This window comes from Henckelia pumila, chromosome 3 (genome assembly GCF_033568475.1).
Source record: "Henckelia pumila isolate YLH828 chromosome 3, ASM3356847v2, whole genome shotgun sequence".
Taxonomy (NCBI): Eukaryota; Viridiplantae; Streptophyta; class Magnoliopsida; order Lamiales; family Gesneriaceae; genus Henckelia; species Henckelia pumila.
The window spans coordinates 51,383,253-51,410,711 of NC_133122.1; the positions used below are offsets into that span (position 1 = coordinate 51,383,253).

Sequence of the window (27,459 nt, forward strand, 5' to 3'; positions counted from 1 at the left end):
TTGAAGGGAAATAGCTTACTGGCTCATCTACTGATCTCGATTCAACAGGTTCTAAGCTCGACGAATGAGAAGACAACTTAGCATTATCATGATCTAATACTCTGCGTGAACCAACACAATATGTAAGACCACCTCACAGATTGCACATATAATATAATTTTGATTATACTAATTTAATAATATTTGAATTTTTCATCAAATATTATGTTTCAATTTTGAACATATATTATGTCTTCATAATCACTTATTTTTAGAAGTTGCAAACACTACCTAAATCGTTTCCCTTCGATTTCGATTTTGAACTTTGGTAATTTGGATTTTAAGGTTTTGTTTTCCATCGGTTTCTAGATTTAATAATCAGAAAAAAACCAAACATTAAATATAAATTATATAATACTAATATTCACGTGCACGCAAGAGATGTATGGCTGAGGGGAGGAGATAAAGAACGCATGCATGGAGATTCTGTGGAGATTCGATTCGAGATGAAAGGACATCTAACTGCTTGAGTCTCTCCGCTAGAGTGACTTGGAACGGTTTCGTGTGTTGGACATCTCTTCAGTGCCAGGCAAAAAGGAAAAGAGCTAGCAATAAGAGCTGAGCTGGGGATGAATCTTTATCGACGGTCGCTAACAAAAGGTGAAAGGAGGCCCTAGAGGAAGAATCTTTATACGAGTTCGAGGCGTGTAGCTTATAGTTACAGTTAGCCGACTCAATAGAAGAATGAAATAGGTGGGATCAGAGAGGGAAGTGCCATCCAACTTGGCTAATATCTTTGATATATGTGATGTGTTCATACGCAAAAAATAAAATTATACAAAATTTCAAAATTTATATCAATTGTTGAAAAATTGATAATAATAGTTCTTTTTTTTTTTTTTGTTTTTTTAACTAACGGGTGTTAGTCAAATCAGAGTAAATTTAGTATTGAATAAAATGACGAGCATGATATCATAGGGTCTTAAGTTTAGTAATAATAGTAATAATAATTTTGTTAAACTAGATAAAAGGGTGATATTTATCTACTAAAAAATTCATAGATTTAATACAGAATTTAAATTGATGTTTTTTTGGGGTAATTTTTTAATCATTAATTTTTTTTTATGATTTGAGAACCTGTAGTCGCTATATTTAGGTGTGTACTGAGTAAAAACTATTCTAGATGTGTAAACCGACCTAGTGTAAACCAAGAAGGTACTAATGGAAAAAATCGAAGTCCTGACATGATCAAGGTTCATCTACTCAACCTACCAACTACCAAGACACCTATTTAGAGCCAATTTTAATCATTTATTATATTTAATTATTTTATTTTAAATTAAAGTTTTGTATTGAATTATAAATCATTGATATTTTTAGATATTATAAACAAATATTCAAAATTTTAAAAACAAATTATTCGAAACACACACACATTAATTGATTAATTATATTTGATGAAAAATCCAAATATAATTAAATTAGTATAATCAAAATTATATTATATATTAAACTTTAATACACATGTATATCATATCAAGAAGTGATAAAAGTTTAAAATTTTGTGAAATAAGAATGACGAAATCATAAAATTGAGGATAAATTATTATTGTGAACATTTATTTTGTTTATTAATCATTGCATTTATATATTGAGAGAGAGGTAGCCCACAATCCTAACAATTTTGGAAACTAATGCACACACTGGTGTCATTTGGCTAAAGAGATTTCGAAACCAAAGAACGAATAATGCATTTGTCATGTAATAAAATAGCATTGACCCTTTAGAAATTTCAAAAAGTTTAAATTGTGAATAATAAAAATAAAATACAAAGACAACATGAGAGAGAAGCAAAATTGGAAACAAGTATCGGGATGTTTTGCCACTACAAATTTCATGTTTCATCAATCTTGATAATCAATTTTTTTTTTGCTTGATAAAAATATTCTTTTATTTTTCAAAAATATAAATCAAGAAATCCATATTTTTTGGATAATAACTAAAAGTCAAGCTCAAAAGAAAAGTCTAAAAAGTGTTTCTTACTTCAAAAGTATCAGAATATTAAACCTAAGAACTTTGTGCCACTTGATTCACACTGCTATTTTGCCAGTTTTGTTGTGAATCTTGTCATGCATCCATCAGTAGTATTTATGAACTTCAAGGGGCATGTATCTCTATTTCTCAATATAATAGCTAACTGTATGCTTCTTCCACATATCTTCCTCTAAATACTTTTCATAAAAGCATACTTCACCACTTGTTTTCAGACCTACCGCGGAGGTGCTTCTTGTGCCGTATCGCCCCTGCAAGTTAGAAACGGAACTTAAGAGACCTTTCCAATGCAAGGAAACTTGAGCCTGCGAAGATGTGAAATGTGAATTGATAAGTTCAAGTTACCAGAGGTGTATCAACGTCGATGAAAATGGCACTTAAATGGTATTCAAACTCTGGAGGATAGATATGAGGTAGTTTGCTTTGTTCATCCGTAGTTGTGTCATTCATTAGTTTTTCACTCATCTCCTCGATCGAAATCTCACTGTCACCGCATTTGATCACTGCATTCTCAAAAGAACATAGTTATGCAAATTCAATCATTGATTTTTGAGCTATACTTTGATGATGATCTATTAATTTTTAAAGACTACATTGAAAACGATAAGCATAAAAACTTATCAAAAATAATAAAACAAAAAGCACAAAACACAAAAAAAAAAAAAAAGATACTAGACACTATACTTTTTTATATTTAAAAAAATATATTTAATTCATTAATATGCTTCAAAGTTGAAAATAACAAATTACTTCGACGATAATCTGACAAAGCAGAATATTCTAAATATTGCACCTTTATGTTGTACTAAGTCAGTCAGAAAGTGATGGTGATTAGTAACGACATAATGTCGGTTCGTTTTTGTTTGTCATGGTATCAACTGTTGTATTAAATGATATCCATAGAACCAAAGATTTAGCATTAAACAACATAGTCAATAAGCAACTCTAGACCTGCAAAATATAACAATGTGCATTTAGCATCTTGGCTGACAATTATAATGCCTTAGAAAAAAATTGTGGCCATAACAATGTGCATATGCCGAGATTAGATTTAGCACAAATAACAAACCAAGATTAGATTAAGACCTTTGTGAGGATGAAAAATTTTGCACACCCCTTTTCGATTAAAATTGATACCAGCGAACGAGTACAAAGATACCAGCGAACGATTAATCTATCTTACCTTCTTGTCGTCCCCAGTGAAAGCCACATCCCCAGAATTCTCGTCGTTCCCAGTGGAAGCCCCAACATTCTTCTCGTCCCCCAGTGGAAGCCCCAACCCCAACATTCTTGTCGTCCCCAGTACCAGCGATCTTTCTCTATCAGAAATTGAGAAATTATATAAATTATCGAAACAAACAAAACAAATGAAAATGAAATTCTAAACATACAACATTCTTTGCTATATTAGTCACATGGTCAAGTAGTTTCTACGGGATTCTGTCCCTTGCAACCATCCCTAAATCCCAAACGTATACAGCGAGTCGTAGACGCGACAAAGACAACAGTCTTGCTCATTGAATCACTCAGAAAAATATCTTTTGCTTTTGAGAAAGCCATTGTGGCTGATATGTAATCTCCGGCTACTTTGTCTCGAATTTAAATCCTCTGCAATGTAGGGATAACAACACCTTGGGCTGTGTTATAAAACAGCGTCGTTTAATGGTTTTTCTTTTCTTTTCTTTTATCATGCAAATTTGGCTTCTTGTGATAGTGCAATACTGCAGTTTGATGCCCATTTTTCTCACCTTTTGATTATTGAAATGTACTAATTCTTGGGCTTCTTGTGAAATAACATGTCCCAAATTTTGGTTCTCTTTTTTAAAAAGAATTAAGAAAAATTAATAAATTAAGACAAGGCCAAGGAAATAATAACTATATATTATTTTTAAAAAAAATCGATTAATCCATGTAAAGCGTTTGCCCCAAAATTGACTATTTTCTCACAATTTTTTTCTCATCTTTTTTTTTCTCCCCTTGAACAGAAATCGACTTTTCATGGTAAAAAAAATCTATTCATTTACAATGAAAACTTGACAATATTTTATTAGATTTGGAGAAATGATGCGGAAAAATTTCTAACAACTAGTAAATTTTTTTTATTAATATAATAATTTATTTTCAAATTAAAGCGTGTTTGGCTAAACTTATTAAAAACAAATTATAAGCTAGAGTTTATAAGCTGTTTTAGGAGCTTATAAACTGTCAGGTTTATTTTAAAAATAAATTGTTAAAGCGTTTGGGTGAACTTATTTAAAAAAAACTTAAATATGTTGATGTGCTTGGTATTATAAGATTTTTTTATTGTCAAAATTATCAAAAATTAGGGATGACAATTTTTCTCGCGGGTTCGAATATCCGCGGGAAAAATCCGAAACGGGGCGGGTTTGGAGGGGAGTTATTGGGTATGGGTTCGGGTTCGAGGATTTTTAAAAATCTCCGCAGCAGATTGCGGCGGGTATGGGTATGCTATCCTCATCCTCAAACTCGTTCCGATAGACCGATATTATTAATAATTTATAATTATTAATAATAATAATTTTAATATTATTTAAAATTTTTATTTGCACGTTGCATACAGAAAACCAAATACTAAATTTATTTTCTTTGCGTTCCTTCTCTTCCGCTCCCAATCTTCAACCCACGGGTTCGGGGATCCATCCCCATCGGTACGGGGATTCCCCAATTACGTACAACCGGGGATTGGGACGAGGATGAAGATGAGTTTTCAATTTGGGGACGGGAATGGGCACGACAAACATGTCCCCGCCCCATTGCCATCCCTACCAAAAGGGTATAATATTACCAAAGTAATGCAAAATAGTAATATATATAAAAAAATATTTTAAAATTTATTCTAAATGTTAAAAATATATTTAAAAAATTAAAATATTTTAAATTTTAATTTAGATTTTTTTTGATAAATTATGTACAAAAAATGGGCAGAAGGCAGAGTGGGAATTTAATTAAATATATAAGGATAATATGAAGAAGTAAAATATTAAATCTGATCTTTTTTCTAAAAAAGTAGGGTCCCCTTACTTTTTTAAAAAAAACAACTTATAAGCTGTCAAACAACTTATTTTGACAGATTATATTCGATTTGACAAAAAATTTTCCAAACAGATTTAAAGATTTTATAAGCTCTTAAACAGAGCTTATAAGCTCTCACAAACACTCTCTCAGTAATGAAACTTAATAGAATTAAATTATATATATTATTTCATATAAAATAAATTATCAAAATTTTAATAGTTATAATTATTAAAAAATTATATATTTTAATTAAAAATTTTAAGTAGAGTTAATCAATATTTTAGAGTGCGTCAAGAATAATAGAAATGATACACGGAGTACAAAGGGTCCAAGACAACCTTCCTCTAGAGAAATAGATTCATAGATGTAAATCGAAGAAACTCTAAGCGATAGAGCGTTGATCATCGTCAATGTAATAAGATAAACTGTAATATAATAGCCGAGGGAGTCTACAAGCCGATTCACCAAGAAACCAAGAAGCCCTAGATCCCAAGACAGTCATTCTTGCACTCACCGTGGAGACTATACTCGCGGGATTAATTTTTGTTCCCACATACGGCTCCAACTGATGAGTTCAAAATTTTGCATCAAATAAATTACCTCAAACTGGTAATCAACGAACCAGTTGATTCAATAAACCGAGCCTAATGATCCCAAAATATTGTTGTGTATCAAAGAAAATATGTGAGATGACTTCGCCTGAAGGTGAAGCCACTCCGACGCTCTCAGCATAGGATTCAATGGAAAAAATGTGGAAATTGCAAGGAATAAAAAATATGTGAAAGATGTATAAAAGACGTATAAGATGTTTTAGAAAAGGATTGGGATATGTTAAGAAAAAGTACAACTCGGGTTAGAGATCTCTTATTTATAGGAAGGGAGAAGTTAAGAAAAAGTACAACCTCGGGTTAGAGATATCTAATTTATAGGAAGAGAGTTTCAGTCCATGTAAAATTTTAATGTATAAATCAACTAAAATTATGAATATCTATGCAATATTCTGATATATATCTAAAATATAAATAAAAATATGATATAATTTTTATCATATCATCACGTGTGTTGATAGAAGCCAATAGTATTACTTTTAAAAAATGAATCTACCTTGAAATTACTTTTCGGATAAATATGAGCGATACTATTATGGTGTCCAAATTTCCATTACACCTGCCAGAGCAATTCTTTAATTATTTCCCTCACAAAATAAAGTTTAATATCAATGTGTTGCATCCTTGGCTCTTGGCTATACTATATTTTACTTATTTCAGTTTTTAGGTTGGGGTGCGTAGTTATCATGGGGAGCTTGGGTGTGCAAACAATCATAAAGTAGGTTGTTTAATCCTTCTTTTTGTTTGATTTATTTCACATATAAAATATTATCCGATTTTTTTTAGGCGCAGACACATTGCAACAGTGTACTAGAAATAGCCCAGTGAGTTTTGTGATTTTTACATTCATACAAGTGACTGGTGTTTTTTACATGAATATAACTGACTAATATTTACACACCTCACCAATTGTAGTCATGTATGTTTTTGGGATTCCCAGTGAAGATGGAAAACGAAAGCATCATAATATTAGTATTTAAATTAATTGTGGCTTCCTTTCTTTAAAATTTGTCGGGATAAAAATATATTGGTTGAGATGTTTGACATTTCTTTTGGAACTTCACTTTAGTTTTTTTTAAAGAAAATGTGGCATAGCCACTTATTTTATAAACTGAAAGCAGCAGAACAAACAACAGAGAGAGAGAGGGACTAAACCAAGACCTCTCCAAAGGCTACAAAAGAACATAAAAACATAAAGTATAAAAGACTACAAGAGTCCATAAAATAAAATAAAACATCAATGGGCAAGGAAAAACCTGCAGTGAACGCCCACCATAATCCGCCACAAGCGAAAACAACACCCACATCACAAAGTCAAGAGGTTCTATCCAGAGAAGCAGACGTCGTGCTATGAGTCTTCTTGAAGTGACGTCGTGACATAGGGTTCGTCCAAACAGTAGGAACCCTGCTCTTTTGCGCAACCTACTTTGCACGCAAGCACAACTGTGGGTTGAAGCTCCCACTAGAAGACAGAAGTTTGTGTCCCAAAAAAGCATTCACCCGCAACAACTCCCACTTAAACACCTCTGATTGATCAAGGAGAATAGGGCCCAGAACGAGAGGATAAGACTTCGTACGAGGAGGAGCCACCAAGGGCAACTGACCAGAACCCGCATCAGAACCCTGACCGTCAGGGGAAATATTAGTCTGTGGCAGAACCAAAACCGCCACCTCTCTCAAAAAAGGGACATCCACAACAGCCGCCTGAGAATCCGAATGAGGACTATCCTCAGCTGTCGAAACAACCACAACATCATCATCTTTGAAGGCCCGAAGTGCTTCAATGGGATTCACCGAAGACTGGGGCAGAACATGACGTTGAATCTGACGCCTCCAGTGACGGGTCCAGTGTCTACCCGTCTTAAGAGTCCATACATTAACATCAACAGTCATTGCTAAACTAGAGGGAGGAACCAGATCTTGCTAAACAGTCTGAGACGGGACCTCAGGACTCACGCTGGAATCCTGATGATTTTGAGAAGACTTTCGATGACGCCTAGGCCATCAACTACGGACCGAGTGACCATTCCGAGAACAAAACTCAATAGAATGTCCCAGTAACTTGCAGTGTGTACAAAAATGAGGAACGTTCTCATACACAACCTCAACAATCTGACAATGATCACCCCAACCAACCCAAACATGTTCAGGGCGATCCAAGAGAACATCCATCTCCACACAAACCCTAGAAAACGAACCCCGAGAAGCATCAGTCGTAATCACATCAATCTTAACTGGATTACCTAGGATCTTTGCAGTCGGATAGAGACTTTTTTTTATCATAAGATGAAGGGGCAAGTTGGGAAATTTGACCCAAACTGGAACAACCGAATACTCCTCATCAAATTTAAATTCTGGCGTCCATTTAGAAAATCGAATCGTGACAGATCGAATAGACACCTCAGTCCTACTCCAAAACAACAGGTAATCCTCCTCTACAGACAAAGTTAAAACCATGAAACCCGAGGAAAAGATTTCAACGTGTACGAACCCTTTAAGCTAATATGGGAAATTGCATCAATAATATCACAATTCGGCGTCATACCCCTGTTTCCAGAAATCCTCTCAATCAAAGCAAATTTAAAAGGCTCGGAGAGGGAGGAAATAACTTGATCCGAAAAGAGAATCCAGGGGATCTCATTGCGAAACGTCGGAGCAAAGGCCTCAATCATCAAGTCCGCAACACCCGCAAAGCTCAAATTGCATGAACCAGAGGACGATGAATCCACGACATCCCTAAAAGAGACCAAATGAGAAGCTGGAGGAGCCGAAAAAGCAATCGGAACATTAAAATCCACGGAAATCGGGGGGTTGACTGTCGAGTCAACATAAACGAGCAAACTCGGTGACTCGGCCGAGTCAATCCGCGAGTCACCGGAGGGACCACCACCGACGACTGGCGACGATTCACATTTCATTTAATTATTTTTGTTGGATAAAATCGATTGTCTATAACATCCATGTTTACTTAGGCTCCGTTTGGTAGCCTATATTATTAATATGTGTATAATTCATTTTATCCAATCTCACGTTCTGCTCCTCATATTATTTATCAATATATTAATTATTTATTTTATATCAATCAAATCATTAACTATTTATCTTATATCAATCAAATCATTTAATTTAAATTAATATATTATCTCTTATAAATAATATTATTCATATTTTATTTATTGTTAAAAGGAGAAAATGATAATTTATCATTTTTACATAAATTTAATCAATCAAAATCAAATAAACTATAATTCATCAATCAAATCAAATACTATAGTCACTATAATTTTTTATTACATTATATTATTTTTTTTATATATTTTTTTATCCCATCATACCTACCAAATGATACTTTACTATATTACTAAACATAAGCATTTTATAATATCCATTGGATTTCTATTTGGCCCAAAAGTAGGTTTCCGACCGTAAGGCCTGCGTTACCTTAATATATTACTAAACGTAAGCATCTTATAATATCCATTGGATTTCTGTTTGGCCCAAAAGTAGGTTTCCGTAAGGCCTGCAACGCATGCCCAGTTTCTTTTCATTCCTTAGATTATCTCTTGTCAAATTCGGGCAATGTATTTCAGTTAATTTTTATAAATACATTGGCACAGATAATGTCGATAGTTGTCCAACTTTTTAATATCTTTATGTTTTGAGATATTAAAATTTGAAATAGACATTTGAACCTAGGCTCCCGGTAATTTGTTTAGAAGTTAGATATTTTAAATTTTTTTTAATCATTTTCTGATATGTCACATGCTTGCACGCCCACAAGATCACTTATAAATCAAAGTATATGTAAATGTAATGTTTCTATTTCATTAACTTCTAATTTATTTCAATATGTACAAATAATTATATAAAATATATACGTGTTTAAATGTTTGACAGTTACTTGGCCATTTTTCAGTGTTAAAAGCATTCCACAATTTGAATTTTCAATGGGTGCATGAAGTATAATACAATTTTTGGCAAGAATCCTGAATAAATTAGCTCATTAAAATTAATATGAACGGAAATTTGAGTAAGTTAAGCCACCGGTTGAAATTTTGATAAAATAGGATTTGTAGACTACGCATGGTGAATCGTTCCATTCAGATAACTGAGCTGCAAGATATGACCCAAATACCATAATTTCTCAAGATAAAATGATGATGTTCTCTTGTTCGACTGATGCAATTCAGTTTGGTATTGCGATATCGATTTGGTGTTGAAATTTGGATAAAATATGTGTCTAAGGGAGAATAATAGGAAAATTAGAGTCGAAAAATAATTCAGTGTAGACACAAACAGTTTAATATTAATTCAAGTATAAACACAATTTCAGTTTCAAAAAAAAATGTATAGACACAATTCTCCAAAGTGCTTGCTTTGTTGGTCCCTTTGTGCTGTTACTTGCACAATCTTTCCAAGTGACTTTTTCATGTCTTTTTGTAGACCAGGATTAGAATCTATTTATATATTTCTTAATTCATAGTTAAACGACTGGAATCACAACTATAAATATAAGGATTCAAGAAAGCTGAAAACATTGAGCATGCACAAAAACCATCTATTGCGACTGCGTGGTTGGAGTGTGAGAAACACTTCGTAAAACTCATTAGGTATGATCTGACGACATTATGGTCAAATTCATTATTCGAAAGCATGTTGGACATTAATCCAGAGTGTATTGGCCAAAAATGTTGTGTAATCAATAGTCCTTCATGGTCTGGACTGATTCAATAGGTATAACAATGCTCGTACAAATGATTAGTTAATAGTTACTATTTAATTCAAATTTGGGACCACTAGAGAGTTAAAATAAAGAAAAATAGGTGTAGGGAATCAAGAGAAAGAAATGCTTGTGAATGGAGATTTTTAAATAATTTGTCCTATTTATTTTGGATAATAACTAAGTCAAGCTCTAAAGAAAAGTCTACGAAGTGTTTCTTACTTCAAAAGTATCAGAATTTTAAACCTATGAAATTTATGCCACTTGATTCACACTACTGTGTTGCCTGTTTTGTTGTGAATCTTGTCATGCATCCATCAGTACTATTTATGAACTTCAAGGGGCATGTACCTCTATTTCTCAATATGATAGCTAACTTTATGCTTCTTCCACATATCTTCCTCTAAATACTTTTCATAAAAGCATACTTCACCACTTGTTTTCAGAACTACTGCAGAGGTGCTTCTTGTGCCGTATCGCCCCTGCCAGTTAGAAAAGTAACTTAAGAGACCTTTCCAATGCAAGGAAACTTGAACCTGCGAAGATGTGAAATGTGAATTGATAAGTTCAAGTTACCAGAGGTGTATCAACTTCGATGAAAATGGCACTTAAATGGTATTCGAACTCTGGAGGATAAACATGAGGTAGTTTGCTTTCTTCATCCTTAGTTGTGTCATTCATTAGTTTTTCGCTCATCTCCTCTATCGAAATCTCAGTGTCACAGCATTTGATCAATGATTCCTCAAAAGAACATAGCAACCTCTGAGCCTTCAATGCAAGAATTAAAAGGAAAGGACCACTAGATAAATTACACACAACACTCGTCTATTTTAACAATTACAACATAATTTTGCTCAATTGAGAAAACGTTCCAAAAAACCAAAGATGACACAAGGCAAAAATCAGGAAAAGATTCAAACAGGAAAACGGTACGCCACAAGAAATCATAAAACATAGTGTGCTTATCAAGTGTTTGTATAGTATTTGAAATTAGAATGCTATTAAAGATTAGCCACGAGATTTTGTGTGGGTAGCTTGACATGAGAATACTAAATAATTAAACATGGATACCAGTTTAATTGCACTAGGGTAGCTTTCATGAGAACTGACAAGATACCTGATTGTTAAACATGAATCAGCGTGATTGCTCACCCATGAAGGCATAGAAAGAAACATCGTTGGCAAAGATTGCAGAAGAAAATTGTTTGATTTTAGTTAAATTCAAAGTTGCACGAGCTGAAAATTACAGAGAACCAAACATGTCAAGGGTTTAGCACCTCTATTACAGAATAATTGGCCCTTTGTACCAAACACTGTAATGGATATGTTCAAATTTGTGGACCAGCTCCGTAAGTGTAAAAACTATTTACATCAAACAATTAAATGTAAATGGCTATTAAAAAAAAAAAAGAATGCTAGCTCCTAAATCAGAAGAACTCCATTTTTTCTCTACACAACCAAAAACGCAAGTAAATAAATAGTGAATACCTCGAGAAATCCTTGTGTTTGGATATCAAGTCATTGTGAATCATACATGAAATATTTCAATCAGATTCTGACCTTAGGCCATGGCGTGTCTAATTTTGCATTTGACAGAACATGAATGCCAGGAGAAACCTCAGCAATAGATAGACCACAATCTTTTGGTCTGTTGGTTATGTAAACCATACTCATAGAGCAAAGATCAGCCACTATCAGATTAAACCCACCATACAAATCCGTTTCTCCCGAAAGTTCCTCGGAAAATTCTTTGGGACTCTTTTTACTCTACAGAAAGCCCAAATCACAGCTAGCATAAGCAGAGGAGAAGTCAAAACAACAAAAAGGGTATCGTGAATAAACAAATAAACATTGAACAGAGCTTTGTACTGTCCCGCTTCTGCTCTTTGAAGGATGAATGAATAATCCCATGACAATAAATCAAATACCTTCAAGTAACGAACAGGTAGATCACCTCTACTTTTGGCAAGTGGATTCGTCCGTATTTCCCTCACATTAGTGAGAAACACAAGTTTCCCATCTCTTGAACAAGCCAACCAAGTCCCACCTGCTTGCTCATCTCTTCCCCCAAGAATTTCGCCGTCATCCCACCACCTCAACGGCGTCGTAGGGCTGAGATTGAAAGAAAAAGCGAGTAAAAATGTTTTCTTGAAAAACCATGATCAAAATTTGTTCTTTCGAATCGTTACCGATTGTGATATTCGTCTCGATTGAGCAAAAGGAGGAATGGGTGGAGCGGGTGAGATTTCCAGATGAACGCCGCAATGCACATGATCTTTGGTTTGCAAACTGGGAATTGGTCTCTTCTTTGGTCTACCAATAGATCGCATGTTTTGGCTTCCAGAGATATTTCAACTGTTGATGGGTATAAAATTATATGCATACATACCAATTATTATTAATTTGAACTTATTCATATCGTGCCTTTTAATCTACGTTATTTGGTTATTCTTTGTATTAAAACACACAATGATGGGTATAAATCGACTTTTTAGAATTTTTTTTAATTCATTTACAAAGAAAACTTGACAATACTTATTCAATTGGGAGAAATGATTCGAAAAAATTGTTAACAACTAGTAAAAATATTATTATTTATATAATAATAATAATTTATTTTTAAATCATTAATTTAACTTAATAGAATGTAATTATATATATTATTTCATATAAAATAAATTATCAAGAATTTAAAATTAAAATTATTAAAAAATTATATTCTTTAATTAAATTTTTTAAGTCAAATTAATCAATATTTCTTAATTGAATTATCTACGGAGAGTTTTTTGTTAATATATTTTTTATGTTTGTTTTTTAAAGTTTTAATACTAATACACTTGATATGAAATAATTGATTGTTTAAAAAAATACATATATAATTAATATTTCCTTCCCCTTGTCATAATTAATTATAAAAAAAAACAAAATTTAGCATATGTGTTCACACTTCACAAAAGCCCAAAAAGTCGTATGATCAAAAGGAAGAAAAAAAGTATTAAATGTGAAGCCAAGCTGCCTTACAGAAGGAAGAAATTAAAAAAAAAAAAAAAAAAAAAAAAAGCCATCAAACGGTAAAAAAAAAAAAAGAAAAGAAAAAGCCATCAACGACACCGTTTGATGGCACAGCACCTTGTGCTGTAAAATTAACACTGCAGAGGATCTGGACCCATAAAATTATATGCATACATACCAATTATTATTAATTTGAACAACTTCATATCGTGCTTTTAATCTACGTCATTTGGTTATTCTTTTTATTACAACACACAATGTTGAGATGCATAATAATAAATAAACCAAAAATAATTTATTTTACAGTACAATAAAATGAAAGTTTTGTTTTTCTTATTGAATTTGATTACTTTTTTTGCCCCCTTCTTTTTGATACAGAATTTGAGTACTTTTGCGGTAAATATTTATCATAGCACAAGCCGAGTTTTTAACACATTTTAGTGTTTTCCTTTTTTAGAATAATTACATTTTTGCTATGGTTGAATATTTTTTGGTTCCATATTTTCAAATCAACACAAATGAGATTGTATCATGTCATCGTCACCAAGTTGCACTTTTTTTTTTTTTTTTTTTTTTTGTGATAGAGAAATAGAAATGCAGATACAACAATACATGAAAACTACTGGAGTTGAAGTCATCTTATTTCAACTTCGGAGTGCCTTTAAATGGTTTTTTTTCCTGCCTAACCCAAGCTTCACATTTGCTTTCTTGGGATATTTTCCCCTTCTTTGGTGTCGCAGCAGTTTCCACCACTGTGATTTCTTCAATGCCTTTTTCCGGCCTCGCTGGTTTGTAGCTAATTTGTCACCGGTTCCTTTTGCCAGTTTCGACTTCTTTGAGTGCAAAATGTGCCTCAAGAAAGCTTCCACAAGGCCATGGAAATGACCCTTTTGATGTTTGTCATGAATCAGAGATTTCCTCAGTTTTTCAACAGCCATTTCACCATAAGCCTCATCTCCTTGTTTGGAACGTATGATTTTCCCTTCGTGTTTCTTAAAAAGTGTGCCAACATTTATCTTTTTCCAATGACTACCTTGGCGATGATCATCTCGGCTGTCATGGTGATGGTGGTGGTGATGATGGTGATGATGAGAGATAATTGCCAATCTGTCTTTCAATCTCTTCCACGTTGTACTCGGTTTCTTGTGATTTATACTTCTTGCTGATTTGCTAATCCCTCCAGGAACCTTCTTCCTTGATGTGGACTTCATCGAGGAGTGGGAGTATGTAGATCCTGCAGGATGGTTTGTTGGCTGATTATATGATGAATATCCTTCACTTTTGCCACTGCTGCTGGAAGTTACTTCAGGAGTTCCATCACCGCTTGAGGACGAGTATATATCGTCCTCACTCTTGCTTGTGCAACTTTCATAGTCTCTCATAGTTCCATGTGACTGAAAAGAAGCTCCACTTCCACTGCTTGTACTTGAAGTATTATATTGGCTTCCTGTCTGATCTGAGAATGAATAATCTTCACCAGCACTGTCATAACTGCTAGCTTGCTGACTTCTTGTGTTTGAAAAGTACAAGCTAGAAGCTGTATCTTCGGAGTTTTGCTTATTTAAAAACATCCTTGATGCAGTCATCGAATTTCTGCTTGCTGCAATTCCATTCTTGTGGTGTCGGTCTGATTGATATGAAGATTCTTGATGAGGAGGCATGTTAGGCTCTTCATTTGACTCTCTGATTTCATAGGTCCCTCCACTCCTGGGAAAATAACCATTTGATCGGCAGAACATGCTTTTTATTGCTTGCACCTTTGCCGAAGGCTGATTTATCACTTCTGTTGACACACCGTAGATCTGATGCGATGGGTAGTTAAAAGGGCTCTGAGCACTTTGGCTTGTAATCTGATATCCTACATCATTGCTATCCATATGTTCATGTTGACCAGAAAATTCCCGGAGCAGGTGCACATGATCTGATCCTATTTTCAAACCTGAGATACATGATTCAAGCTGCTCAATCGCTTCCGAAGCTTCTTTGGATATAGAGTCAGCTTCCACACGCTTGTGCATGGCTTCAAAGTTAGATTTACAAACTGTAGCGATGCCTGGGACCACAGTGTCTGACGAAAATCCCGTGGATCCAACACCACTCAAGTTACTCACAAAAGGTCCAGTCTGCCTTCTCTTGTCAGTCATAGACTCATTTGTCTTATATCCCAGTACAGATCCAGTTTCTTGCTCGATGTTCCAAGGAACATGATCAGAGTGATTGTTCACCTCATGCTGCGGGTATGTCGATATGTCCGAATATTTAGCAGTGCCATCATTAGTTACCATTTGCTTTACGGTGCTTCGCTGACAAACCCTGCAACGTTTCTTTCTAAATTCAGCTCCAGTCGCATCAGCACTTGGTGTTGATTGCTCTATGGAATCTACTCGACTCCTTTGTCGAATAAGTCTTTGGTCGTTCCATAATTTGAAATGTAGACCATCCACCTTTCTTTCTTTGTCAGATCCCAGGTCATTTCTGAAACTCTGATCCACTTCTCTAGTCATTCGGATTCGAGAAGATTGCTCCTGAACGGTGTTATCTGTTTGCTGCAGATGAGAGGAACATGGTGTCTGTAATACTCCCACTTGACCAGCAAGTATCTATGGCATCGAATAAAACTCGGAGTAATTGGCAAAATTTAATTATGGATCCAACTTCATGAAAAGTTTGCCTTAAAATCCAAGCAAAAGAAAAGCACAAGAATGCATACATTAAGTGAAAGAAATACAGGAGTGGACATTACCTCGGAATACACTTTGAGTGCACTCTGAGTTGCTGAATCCAGAAAATGCTTTAAAATAAGGCGTGCATGATCATCCAGCTGTTCAAAAACTATTAGTAATAAATAATATGGAAGGATCTTATGAACTTTGTGTCATCTTTTAACAGAAACTCTGGCAGTTGTAATATCTATAATATGCTGGAACAAGCCTGGATTCTAAGATACTAAAAATATTGAGATCACAATACTAGCCACATGAACTGAAACCTCATCTAAGGTTCTGACCTATCAATGGAGAAGTTCTTATACATGTTCTAGAACAACAAATATATTTGCAGAAAAACCAACCAAGACTTGTAATTTTCTGAAATACCCAAGGGATACATTTGGATTCAGAAATATATTACCGCAGAGCCATTAAAAAAAATATCATTTTATGCCAAGAACAAAAAAATTTCTACTTAAACTTTCATAGATGAGTATAATAGCTCACAAGTTCAGGAGATATAGAGGCTGGAGTGTTGGCAGAGAAAAAGGAAAAGAAAAACATGAAAGACGAAAAAAATGTGCGAGAGCATACCATATTAAAGGCTGGATTTTCCATACTGTCTCCATCGTTTTTAAGGAGACCATACAATTTCTGTAGAGCTAGAAGTTCTGATTTTATATCCCTGCTATCCATGATCATCTATTAAACAGGGAACTTATGAAATGCCTGTCACCAAAAACGTAAACGTATCAGCAAACAAAGTTAGGGAGTTATTTTGGCTTGGCTACTGTTTCCGATATCCCAGTAGGGAAAAAAAACACAAGGAAGCAAACAACATACAAGTCTTAGCTAATGAAGCAATCTGAAGATTATCCAGCAACATAGTAAGAATATGTCAGTTTAAAACTTTCAGTTGGCCTTTTATTGGCGAATATCCAAAATATAACTAGCCCAATACAACAGAATTAATATCATGTGAAATGCCAATAGTTTTAATCGATCATCACCTAGATGTTATCGAATACAATCTGCTTTTTTACTTCTATGAATCAGTCAGCGAACTCATTTCTCTTACACAAATTTACCCATTATAATTTCCAAAAAGATAATAATGATGCTGCATACCAATCAATTTATGTAAACAAACACCAAATGAAAAAAACTTACTGTCTAAAATTCTCAAAAACTTGCTGCAAAATCAAAATTTCAAAAAAAAATAAAATAAAATTACAAAACAGAATTCCTTCAATTGAAGTGGTGTGTGCAAATCAACGTCATGTTATTCATCACAAATTATCTTTTTAAACCTGAAACTGAAAGTGAAAAATAAAAAAGAAATTGACAAATTGTACCTAACTGATCTGCGTTGGAGACGCTTCTTTGAGGCGTCGTTACGCTTAAAAAAAATTGATATGGGCTTTCGCGCGTTTCCTTATGCCCTTTCCGTTAAATTTCAATTAGCCTCTATATTTTTATTATTTTTAAAAAATTCTCAAGGTTTCTTCTCAAAAAAAAAATTTTTCTCAAGGTTTTGATATATAAATTTAAGTCCAATCTAAAAATTAAAAATATATAGATAAAAAACTATTGAATTTAAATATATAGATAAAGATAGTATTGAAGATTAAAAATAAATGATATTTTAGGAAAATCAATTAATATGTTTGAAGAAATTACCGTTAAGTATCTATTGTAGGTGAAAAAAAAATGAACATAGTGTACATTTATTTTGGCTTCACCAAATTAATTGAAAGTTAGTTAGTAATAGGATGTATTTTTTTTTAATTAAATAGTAAGATAGTAAGATTTTTTTAATAACATTTCAATTATATAGAGTTAATTTAATTTGAATGAAAGAAAGAAAAAATAGTTTAAAATATATAAATATTTATGGTTATGTTAAGAATTAAATAGTTTGCACTATTTGATCAATTGATTGAAAAATTAGAGGGCGAAAATTATGGATATAAAAATAACACACCAAAATATTTAATATAAGAGATTTAACATTTGTATAACACTACCTTCAAACTCACACATGTTGCGTGTCTGTGAAATATTGAATAAAGTTTAACACATTAAATTTAAATATGCTTGTGTCTGTGAAATATTGAATAAAGTTTAACACATTAAATTTAAATATGCTTGTATTGATTGATATCTAAGTATGCCAATAAATAACAAAATATATAAAAAAAATTATCGGCTTAATCAAATCACATCCGCCCTTTCCATTTACAATTATTTTTAATCCTAAAGCCCTCATTCATTCTACGGTCGTCATTGTTGCGAACAATTTGACGAACTTAGTATAGCAAACCGACGGGTACAATTCAAATCAAACTAAAAAACAAGATTAGTTCCAGACAGTTACGACTGTTGTGTTTATTCACAACTCGACGGGTATATAAAATATAAGTTGCACCTCTACCTTCTACGCGAGGATGAATAGCGCTATATACAAAATCGTTGTTAAATTTAATCTCAAGGCACATTGCTCGTGTGTATGTATATATATAATACATGGTAAAACATGAGATGAAACATCTCGCATGCATCGAGACAGAGCAGCCAATACATAGACCAGAGCACCTGAACTTTCAATGTTATTTCTTGCGAACATAGGTACACAAACGATGGCTTGCAAGTTGTTCTTTTTACCATTTTCGCCCTTTCTCTTTTGCCCTTCTCTTGATACGCTTTAAGTTGTTACTAACACCTTCAAAGATATACTAATTGGTGTAATCCATTGTATGTTCCACTCGCAATGGCTTTGCATATGCACGAGGGCTGTGTCATTAGTTCCAGGGCATCATATATTAGTACGTTTCAGATAGACCAAAACTCCTATGCTTGTTAGAACAACTGCCCCTGCAAATATCCCAGTGTGGAGAGGGATCAAACCGGGTTTCTGTGCAGTCTCTGATTCAGACGACAACTTCCTTGTTACTTGACTTGCATCATAATAATCCAAATGTAATCTCAAAACCTGCTAAAAAAAGAAGTTATGGACACTGACATAAATACAACCAAAACTATCAAATTAACATAAGCCCACTGGAAGGCTGAAAGCTAGGAAACATGTGACAATGAATGTCAGTGCAATTTGCAAGCTTTACCAGCCGCTAGCAGGTGAAGCAAGCGCAACATACAAAAATGTGTCCATTCTAAGCCTTTAGTATGTGCATCCCTGACCACACTCTAAGCTCTTATCTCTTTACATCACACTGTGTTTATTGTACATCATAAACAATATAAACTAAATTGATTATGGTTCAGAAGAAGAAGCATGCTTCTTGGATGTACAAATTATATACTTTTGCATTTTATTATGCTACGTAGATATAAAAGCACATTCATGGAAAACTCGGAGATCACAATAACTTTGTTGATGGCCATTTTCTCTTGTTAATTCATAGGATATAACAGGAAAGAAAGCTATTTCTTCTCAAGAAAACACAGGAAAAATTATATTAGTTCAGGCAAAGTGGATATTGACTTTAAGAATCAAAGTCTGAAAAAATAATTTGAGGCCACAAGAGATTTGGTTATAAGAATGAGATTGCTGAATACTCTAAGATCTAAAGGTGCCAGGCTTGAAGACATCCGGATTTTTTTGGTGTTGTGACTCTGTTAAAGATGTCTAAAATTACCATCAGAAGTACCAGGAGGCAATAGTGGCTGTGTAAAACAGACTGGCATTACAACCACCAAAATTTACAAGATTCTTTCTACGCAGATATCTAAATCTTTTCCCCCATAAAGAAGATGAAAACAACAGATAGTGAATGTCCTTGTAAGATGTGGATGGTAAAAAAATCATTCTCACACCTTTAGTCCCACTGATCTTGAATGGCTAACTGCACTGACAAGATCTGAGTCTGTCGTGAGCAGGACTTTATCTCCTTCATCATCTTCATACTAAAACAGAATTAGGAAAAAAAAAAATTAAAAGGTCGTAATAGTTTGATAGTTGACCAAAATTCCTGGACGTTCTTTTTACTCACCAAAAGATGAGGGCAAATGTTATCGTTTGATGCACCCACCCGTTGCATAACAGCAGAAACAAGCTCAGATAAATTCTCAAAGCCTGGATGGGGAAGGGATTCGGAACATCAAAAGGGGTTTACTGTTTTCATTAAACTCGATAACAAAAAGACCAAGCCAACCAAAAATTCAAGCCCACAGCCTAATATTAAAAAAAAAATTCCAACAGCTAGGCATTTAAACTACATAAACCTTCTCATAGAGCACAATGCAAGTTCTAGTTGCACTGCAACTTAGACATGTTATTTATATTTTTTTCATTTTCTTGCTTCATTTGTTTCACAAAACCAAAACCTCAATGCACCACCATCACTCAATGCTGCTGTCGTAGTACTAACAGTCCGAATTTAAAAACTGATTTTGAAAACAATTTTGGGTTTATACAGTAAATGGGCGACAATAAAAAGTTAAACATCATACCAGGTAAAAGATATACAATCATATGACAGAGTAAGAATCATGAGGAGTTCAGTTTCATTTAACCTATACCGCCAATAAAATCTAACTCACCAAAATTAAATCGATGCACACGTCCTTTATCGTCCTCAAATTTGAAAGAAAATGAATTCCCAAGACCGAGAGACGGGTATGTGGCCTTTGCGTGTTCTGTTCTTTCCGATGCTATGTATTGGGACATTGACATCTCACTGTACAGCAAAGCATGCAAGGGCAATAGTCATATTTATAGATCATTAGTTATGTTCTCGATAGAAAAGGTGAAGGAAAACCTATGGGTGTCATAATCATCTGGGGGCTCTAGATTTAGTGCTGAATCCCAGAACTTTTGCATCACTGTATTTGCTACATCATTGGCAACATCAGAGCTACTTTCCACCTTCATAAAAATATTTAACCGTCTCAATTCTATAACTCCCTGAAAAATCATCACTACCAGGTATGTTCATTTTAATTCTATTTTGTTCCCATTTTATCAAATGCCGGTTCTTGTTCATATAAATAAAACCATGTTTCAAGAATTTTTAACCCGGAAGAAATGCCTCGATAAAAGAATATTTACTCACTTTCACAAAACAAATCTACCTCTATGTCATAATGAATATTTAAAGCAAAAGACTGAAGTATAGAAATACAAGATTGCAGATTTGCAGTCATTCATGATGTAAAAATTTCCCATAAAAAGTTAAATACAAGCAAAAGAAATTGGTACGAGAGCTGACTACTATAATTTTTTATCATCCAATAAATGTGTCCTTCAAAAACACATAAAGCAGACAAATGCATAGAATGATAGAAATATTTTATTTATGCAACCTCGTTGAATGTAAGAAGTATACAGATTACAGACAGCCTTACATAAATATATATTTGCCACTAAAATTCAAATAACTAAAAACGAGGTCATGATATCATCAATTCTTTATACTTGTGCGGTAAATATTAACTTTCTATATTAATATATCTTTGTTTCGTTTATTTTTAAAAAAAAAAACTAGTTATACTTGTGCTAAAATGGCCATCTACTTCCACAACTGGAAGAATTCTCTCAAGTTACCAAAACTTGACAATAGATAGTATTCCTTGAAAAACATAAAGATAGCATATAAAAAATGGAAGATTTAAACCGTTCTTACTAAACACAATGAACACCGTTAAATTCCAGAAATATAACAAACATGAAGGTGAAAACTCGTAGTTTTAATACAAGTAAGAAAACATCAATATGTGCCTAAAAACAACACTCAAAGGGCAAAATAACTTTACCATAGAAATTGCTGCCTGAGTTATCTGCAAAACATCCATGCAGGCAGCAATACCTCCATCTGCCGGCCGTCCCCAAATAATATAAAAAGTAATAAAAACTAAAGCTTGACATCAAATCATTTTGCTTCGAATAGAGAAGGATGAATATACGCTTACCTTTTTCCAGAACAGGCAAATGTAAAAATTTCCCATCATGCATTATATGCAATGCTTCAAGGATTGTCGTCTCCAGTGTTACACATTCAGGGTTCTGTGTCATTACCTAGACAAAGAGAAGTCAAATTGGATAAAAAAAATATTTCAGCAGAAACATCTTCATCCAAACAATTGTGGAGTAAAAGTTCGGTAACAGAGTCCACTAGGTCATTCAATTTTTAGACTGTACGTTGCATGGAAGTGTTCTCCACCACAACATACAGACAAAAGCCTAAAAAAATCAATTGGCTGACATTGATCTGACCTATGCATCTTTTGTCAACAATCAGACCACAAAGAAAGGGGTGCAACATTTTCCTGTGAAACTATTGAGAAAGGACACTTCAAAAGTTCAAACAAGAAGGGAAAGGTCATAAAGGCAACAAACAGGACACCTAGGAAAATTTGGGAAAGGAAAACTTGTGAGAACACCTATGGAAATTTGAGTTTTCTATGTCAATATTATCGTACCTAAGGAGCATAAAGTATATCATGATAACTGTCTTTGCATAATATGATTTTCTGATCATCTGATGCGAGTCACGTGATTGATGATGCAATTAGAGAACACAAAACAATATTTTGATGATGGAACAAAAAAGAAGCGGGCCCAAACCTTTTCCACTAAAGTCAACTCGGGAGAGAGATTTTGGGCCACAACTCGCATGAGTATATCCTTTGAACTGTAACAATACCCAAATAATAATCATAAGCAATGATAAAAAGCACTGATCAATTCAGCCTCCACTACACGAATATATATATATATATATAGCTGCCCAACAAATTCCTACCCACTTCATCCCGACCACTAAAACCCGGTGGTGGGTTCTAATTGTTTTTGTTTTTGATTTTTCGCACCACTAACACCCGATTGTGGGTTTTAGCGGTCGTGCATGAAATGGGGAGGCATTATTGGACAGCTAAAAATTTCTATATATATATATATATATATGTATATATATGTAAAGTAAAAGAAAGATACTCTGGACAAAAACCATACGTTAATATCCCTTGAATCTTATTTCCTGTCATGACAACCACCGAATTGACTCGTAACTCACGCATCTTTTTAGCAGCAACATAAACAGGATCTGATGGAGATATTATTGCGACCCTGAATTTGCGATAAAGTATAGAGTAATTTTCAGATGCAGACAATATGACAATTTTCCATCTATAGGAGTAGGCTAGCAAGTTCCGTTGTACCTAGAATTATCGGAAATGATAGCTGATAAGGCTGGCTTGAACATGCGTTCCCTAAGTGTTTCTACAAAAGCTGATGGTGCTGAAATACAGAAGAACAACCTATTAAAAAAACAGCTACAGTGGAAATTGAATTAGCCATTTAGCTGACAAACAAACCTCGAAACTATTTTTACTGAAAATATACCTAGTAGAGAACCGTTATTTTAAAAACAATAGCCACAGAAATACGAACTGACCCGAGAAATTGCTCCCGAACTGACGTTCAACTCCTTCAACTGCTGCTGCAATGGCACTTCCCTGCTCTGCGGCCTTCTCCATTCTCGATATGGCATCATAAAGACATTTTGTAATGTCTAAAAGAGCTATGACTTCTCCATTCTCAACAACAGGGAGGTGCCGGAATTTACCTATCGTATGTAAAAGAACAGCAGGAAAAGTTAAACCTGTACTTATAAGTAAGAGCCTAAGAGGTGCATGTTCAAAATGAGATTAGTGGAGCAAGTCAACTGAAACATAAAAACTAAGCTGATGAATTATCATGCTAAGAGTAATTTTGGCATATCTTTTTGGGAAAAATGGAAATAGAGTGGTAGCATATAAAATGATTACACAGATATCATTAACGTTTGAGGTCATAAAACAAGACCACCACCAAAGTTCAAGGAGCAGAAACATTGCCACATGTTTAAATAGCTTGTTTTTATCTGCTGATCAATCTACATGCTGGTGATAGTAGCAATTTTCTAAGTCCAACATAGTACACCATTATCTTTCTGCTAAAGTTGCCAATTCTTCTGACTGTATTAACTCCACATGAAGTTAATCACATGTAGATTTTTTCAAACTCACTTTCTTAAAATCAACCAAATTCAGAAAGCACGTGCAGTGAGCATTACAATAAGGAAAGAAAGACTTAGAAGAAGAAACCTTGAACCATCTTCTGAAGAGCCTCAATAGCCAGTGAATCTGAATTCACAAATATTGGGTTCCTCGTCATCACTTTCGAAATTATTGTTTGATCTGGCCTCAACTCCTCAGCTATGACCCTGGTTGCAATGTCCTATCCATACAAGATCTGAGTTAGTAATAAAAAAAATCATACACAGTAATGCTATATGTTACATTTTCCTAGAATATTAGTTCCATGACAGATAAGGTGTTCACTGCAATAAGCCTATTCAGAAACGTTGCCTTATAATGCACCTTCTTCCATCTCCTTCAGGAAAAAATCAATAATTAAAAACCAAACCCATTTACTGTAATCATGGATCAACAGCTAGTTACACACCTAAATAAATACCTTATCAGTTACAATTCCAGAAAGCAGAGCATTAGCATCAGTTAGCAAGACAGCATCAACACGACGGGCTGCCATCCTCCTACAGGCATCTGACACAGTGGTCCCTTCAGGAATTGTGAGTGCCTTCGAGAGCCTTAGTTTCTTCACTGTCCTTTCCCCAACAACAGAGCTGCATGTAAAATCAACAAATATGACATCAGCATAATGCATAGACACGGAGCGGAACAAAAAATGGTGTCAGAATACACATTCAAACCTAGAAGTAAAAAAGTGGGGAAACCACTATATATTTGGACCTAAACTGTCTGCCACACTAGAAAAAAAAAATGCACAGATACCACGTTAAGAATATAATAAGATGTTCATCGGCTTATTGAAAATAAATGGATGAAAATTAAAAGAAACAAAATGCTAAAAATAAACCAAAGGAGAAACTGAAATAATCTACATTGATAATGACAGAATATGCATGCAAGAGCCAAGCCCAACCCCAAGAACTACCATTCGAGGTGAGATCTATTCATGCTTAGTCATTTCACATTTTGTAGTAGAACCAATACAGGACTTGTTACGTTACCGACAGTCACCTGGTGGATTTGGAAGCACTCTCCACTGTAATGACTCAAGACAAGAGCACAAATATTAGGATTTGGGGCCTTGGGCCATAAGTCCATGAGAAAGTTCAAACCCAAAGACTAGACTTTTAAGCAGAACTGTGGGAGAACCCCTCAAACCTATTAAGAACTTCACATTTGATAGTGAAGCAAATGTGGACACGAACAACACTACGGACAGTTACACAATAATAGTCTTTCACAGGTTGTCATCCTTTCTGCTACGTCAACCCTCTGAATGAGTGTACGAACTTAGGCCATTAGCCAAGGAGAGAACCCAAATCCAAAAACATAGCTTTCTACATTGGAGAAATTGTCAAGCTTGTTAGTCGCTTCATAACTGATTATGAGGCCATTGTAGGCAGTGTTCAAAATGGCGGTCGAGGCGGCCGCCTAGGCGCTCGACCGCCTAGGCGTAGGCGGCCCTCGACCGCCCCGCCTCAGTCTAAGGCGGTCTCTGTAGGCGGGTAAGCAGGCGGTTGAGGCGGCGGAGGTGGGCAAGAATGCGGTCCAGGCGGCCGAGGCGGCAAATGATTTTAAAATTTTAGTCAACTATCAAAAGTCAAATAATTTTAAAACCAGTCAATTAATTTTAAAAACATTAAATATAATAAAAACACCTCTCACTCTATTTTGTATTTACTTTTAGTTTCAAATTTCCTCCACCATCAGACACCACCTGCCTCAAACCGCCTCCATCCGCCCTCCGCCGCTGCTCCATCTGCCACCACCTTAATTATCTTGTTAGTTTGCATTAATATATTATTTGCACTTTATCTAGATTGTATATATTATATTAAACTTCATTAGGCATAAACATTATTTAATTGCATATATTAAACAAAAAATTTTGACTATTTGTAAATACATTGCATGATTATATATAATTGTCTATTAAAAATCGCTAAAAAAATTCAACCGCCTGGGCGGCCGAGACGGTCACTGACCTCCCCACCACCCGCCATTTACAACATTGGTTGTGGGACATGGAGCATAGATAGATAATTATGTCAATACTCGGTATCAGAAGGATCACCATAGGAACAAACTATTTACCAAAGAGTGAAAGACAATGTTAATTTCCATATATATATCCCTCTCAAAACACACCTGGCCGATCCCAAGACTAAAAATCTATATCATAAATTCCAAACCTAATTTAAATTTTCTGCCTCTGTATTTCTCAATTAACGAGGCAGACTGACAGTTAAAGGATCCATGTAACAAGCTAAATTCTTCTTAACAACACGGCTGCAAGCAGTCCCACGTGTGATAGAGATTGTTCGAGTTCCTGATTCAGCATATTTCAGCTTCAAGATTCAATCTCTTTCTCCCAAGACCCAAAATTCAAAAAATGAACTTGATTCTTAAATATGAAATTTAAGTAACGAGAAATTTAACACAAATACACACAATAAAATAAATCGGGATAGCTCACGATTGAGTAGGGGAAGTAGGCTTGGCGTGAAACCCATTAGCAGCGGCGGCGCCATTCTCGGAAGGTGGAACCGACGACTTCCTCACGGAGGATGAATTGCGTCTTAGAACCGTACTGCTGCGTCTGGGTGGCGGAGGACCCATCTGACCACTCATTTCTCCCTGATATATTTCCTTTCTAAATCAATCACCGATCATCTACAATCACGGAAAATCAATGGGAAATTAGGGCAGTAATTCAGGGGATGCCCTAACCCTCTCCCTCTTCTGAAGAGCCACAGCAGAAAATTTCAATGGAAGCTTTAATTTATATTATTCATATTCATATTTAAATTTAAATTTAAATAAATGGTTGAAAATCAAGTGTCTCTTCAGGTTGGTAAATTTAGTGGCTCTCGCTCTACTCCAATCCACCACCGGCAACACATCACCATGTAAAATGCGACTTTTATAGTTGCCGACGGCTTTTCAGGTCCACAAAAAATTGTGAAAATTATTTAATTAGTCACTCCTAAACATTTTTGTATTTATGATTTTATTCTGCAAGGTGTGGAATTTCAATTTCTCACAGTACGACTTGTATTTTTTTTCTTCGTTACAGAACTTGTATTTGTGCACTGAGTAAATTACGGTTTATTTCAGTTTTCCAGCTTCCAACCATACATGAAAGTAATTAAGTTTTTTTAATGCAAAATGATTGTTCAATTTATGATTATATTGTTGATTCCAGATTTTAACTATATATATGTTTATCTTATATATAATCAGAGGTCAAACTCGAGTTGCTCGAGATGATAAATGTAACACATGCAAGATT

The 27,459-nt window shown here is 34.5% G+C and overlaps 2 protein-coding genes across 5 annotated transcripts; both read right to left on the minus strand.

The window, feature by feature from the left end:
- Window positions 1-10,588: 10,588 nt before the first annotated feature.
- On the minus strand, window positions 10,589-12,750 carry LOC140890475 (uncharacterized). 3 transcript variants are annotated; one of them, XM_073298297.1, is made up of 5 exons: window positions 12,585-12,750; window positions 12,324-12,507; window positions 11,956-12,162; window positions 10,972-11,136; window positions 10,589-10,877 (listed from the first exon to the last, which is right to left on the minus strand). In XM_073298297.1, the coding sequence occupies exons 1-5, from the start codon at window positions 12,665-12,667 to the stop codon at window positions 10,749-10,751; spliced, it is 768 nt and encodes a 255-aa protein (XP_073154398.1). In that variant the 5' UTR covers window positions 12,668-12,750; the 3' UTR covers window positions 10,589-10,748. The 3 variants fall into 3 exon arrangements, with proteins under 3 accessions (XP_073154398.1, XP_073154397.1, XP_073154400.1); XM_073298296.1 differs by having other exon boundaries at window positions 10,972-11,163; XM_073298299.1 differs by lacking the exon at window positions 10,972-11,136 and having other exon boundaries at window positions 10,589-10,931.
- A 5,647-nt stretch (window positions 12,751-18,397) lies between these two features.
- Window positions 18,398-27,056, minus strand: LOC140892753 (CBS domain-containing protein CBSCBSPB3-like). 2 transcript variants are annotated; one of them, XM_073301731.1, is made up of 14 exons: window positions 26,644-27,054; window positions 24,592-24,760; window positions 24,219-24,351; window positions 23,528-23,698; window positions 23,292-23,370; window positions 23,086-23,199; window positions 22,699-22,765; window positions 22,044-22,149; window positions 21,888-21,946; window positions 20,894-21,000; window positions 20,676-20,812; window positions 20,126-20,208; window positions 19,950-20,039; window positions 18,398-19,107 (listed from the first exon to the last, which is right to left on the minus strand). In XM_073301731.1, exons 1-14 carry the CDS (start codon window positions 26,796-26,798, stop codon window positions 18,931-18,933), a joined length of 1,647 nt encoding a protein of 548 aa, XP_073157832.1. In that variant the 5' UTR covers window positions 26,799-27,054; the 3' UTR covers window positions 18,398-18,930. The 2 variants fall into 2 exon arrangements, with proteins under 2 accessions (XP_073157832.1, XP_073157833.1); XM_073301732.1 differs by lacking the exons at window positions 19,950-20,039; window positions 20,126-20,208 and having other exon boundaries at window positions 18,927-19,107; window positions 26,644-27,056.
- Window positions 27,057-27,459: the final 403 nt, after the last annotated feature.

Coding starts and splice junctions, on each gene's coding strand:
- LOC140890475 (XM_073298296.1), bottom strand. CDS start 12,667: ATGTGCATTGCGGCGTTCATCTGGAAATCTCACCCGCTCCACCCATTC. Junction 12,508..12,584: donor CGAGACGAATATCACAATCG/GTAACGATTCGA, acceptor TTTCAATCTCAG/CCCTACGACGCCGTTGAGGT. Junction 12,163..12,323: donor TACCTGTTCGTTACTTGAAG/GTATTTGATTTA, acceptor GGCTTTCTGTAG/AGTAAAAAGAGTCCCAAAGA.
- LOC140892753 (XM_073301731.1), bottom strand. CDS start 26,798: ATGAGTGGTCAGATGGGTCCTCCGCCACCCAGACGCAGCAGTACGGTT. Junction 24,761..26,643: donor CCTACTTCCCCTACTCAATC/GTGAGCTATCCC, acceptor TTTTACATGCAG/CTCTGTTGTTGGGGAAAGGA. Junction 24,352..24,591: donor CTGGAATTGTAACTGATAAG/GTATTTATTTAG, acceptor TTGTATGGATAG/GACATTGCAACCAGGGTCAT.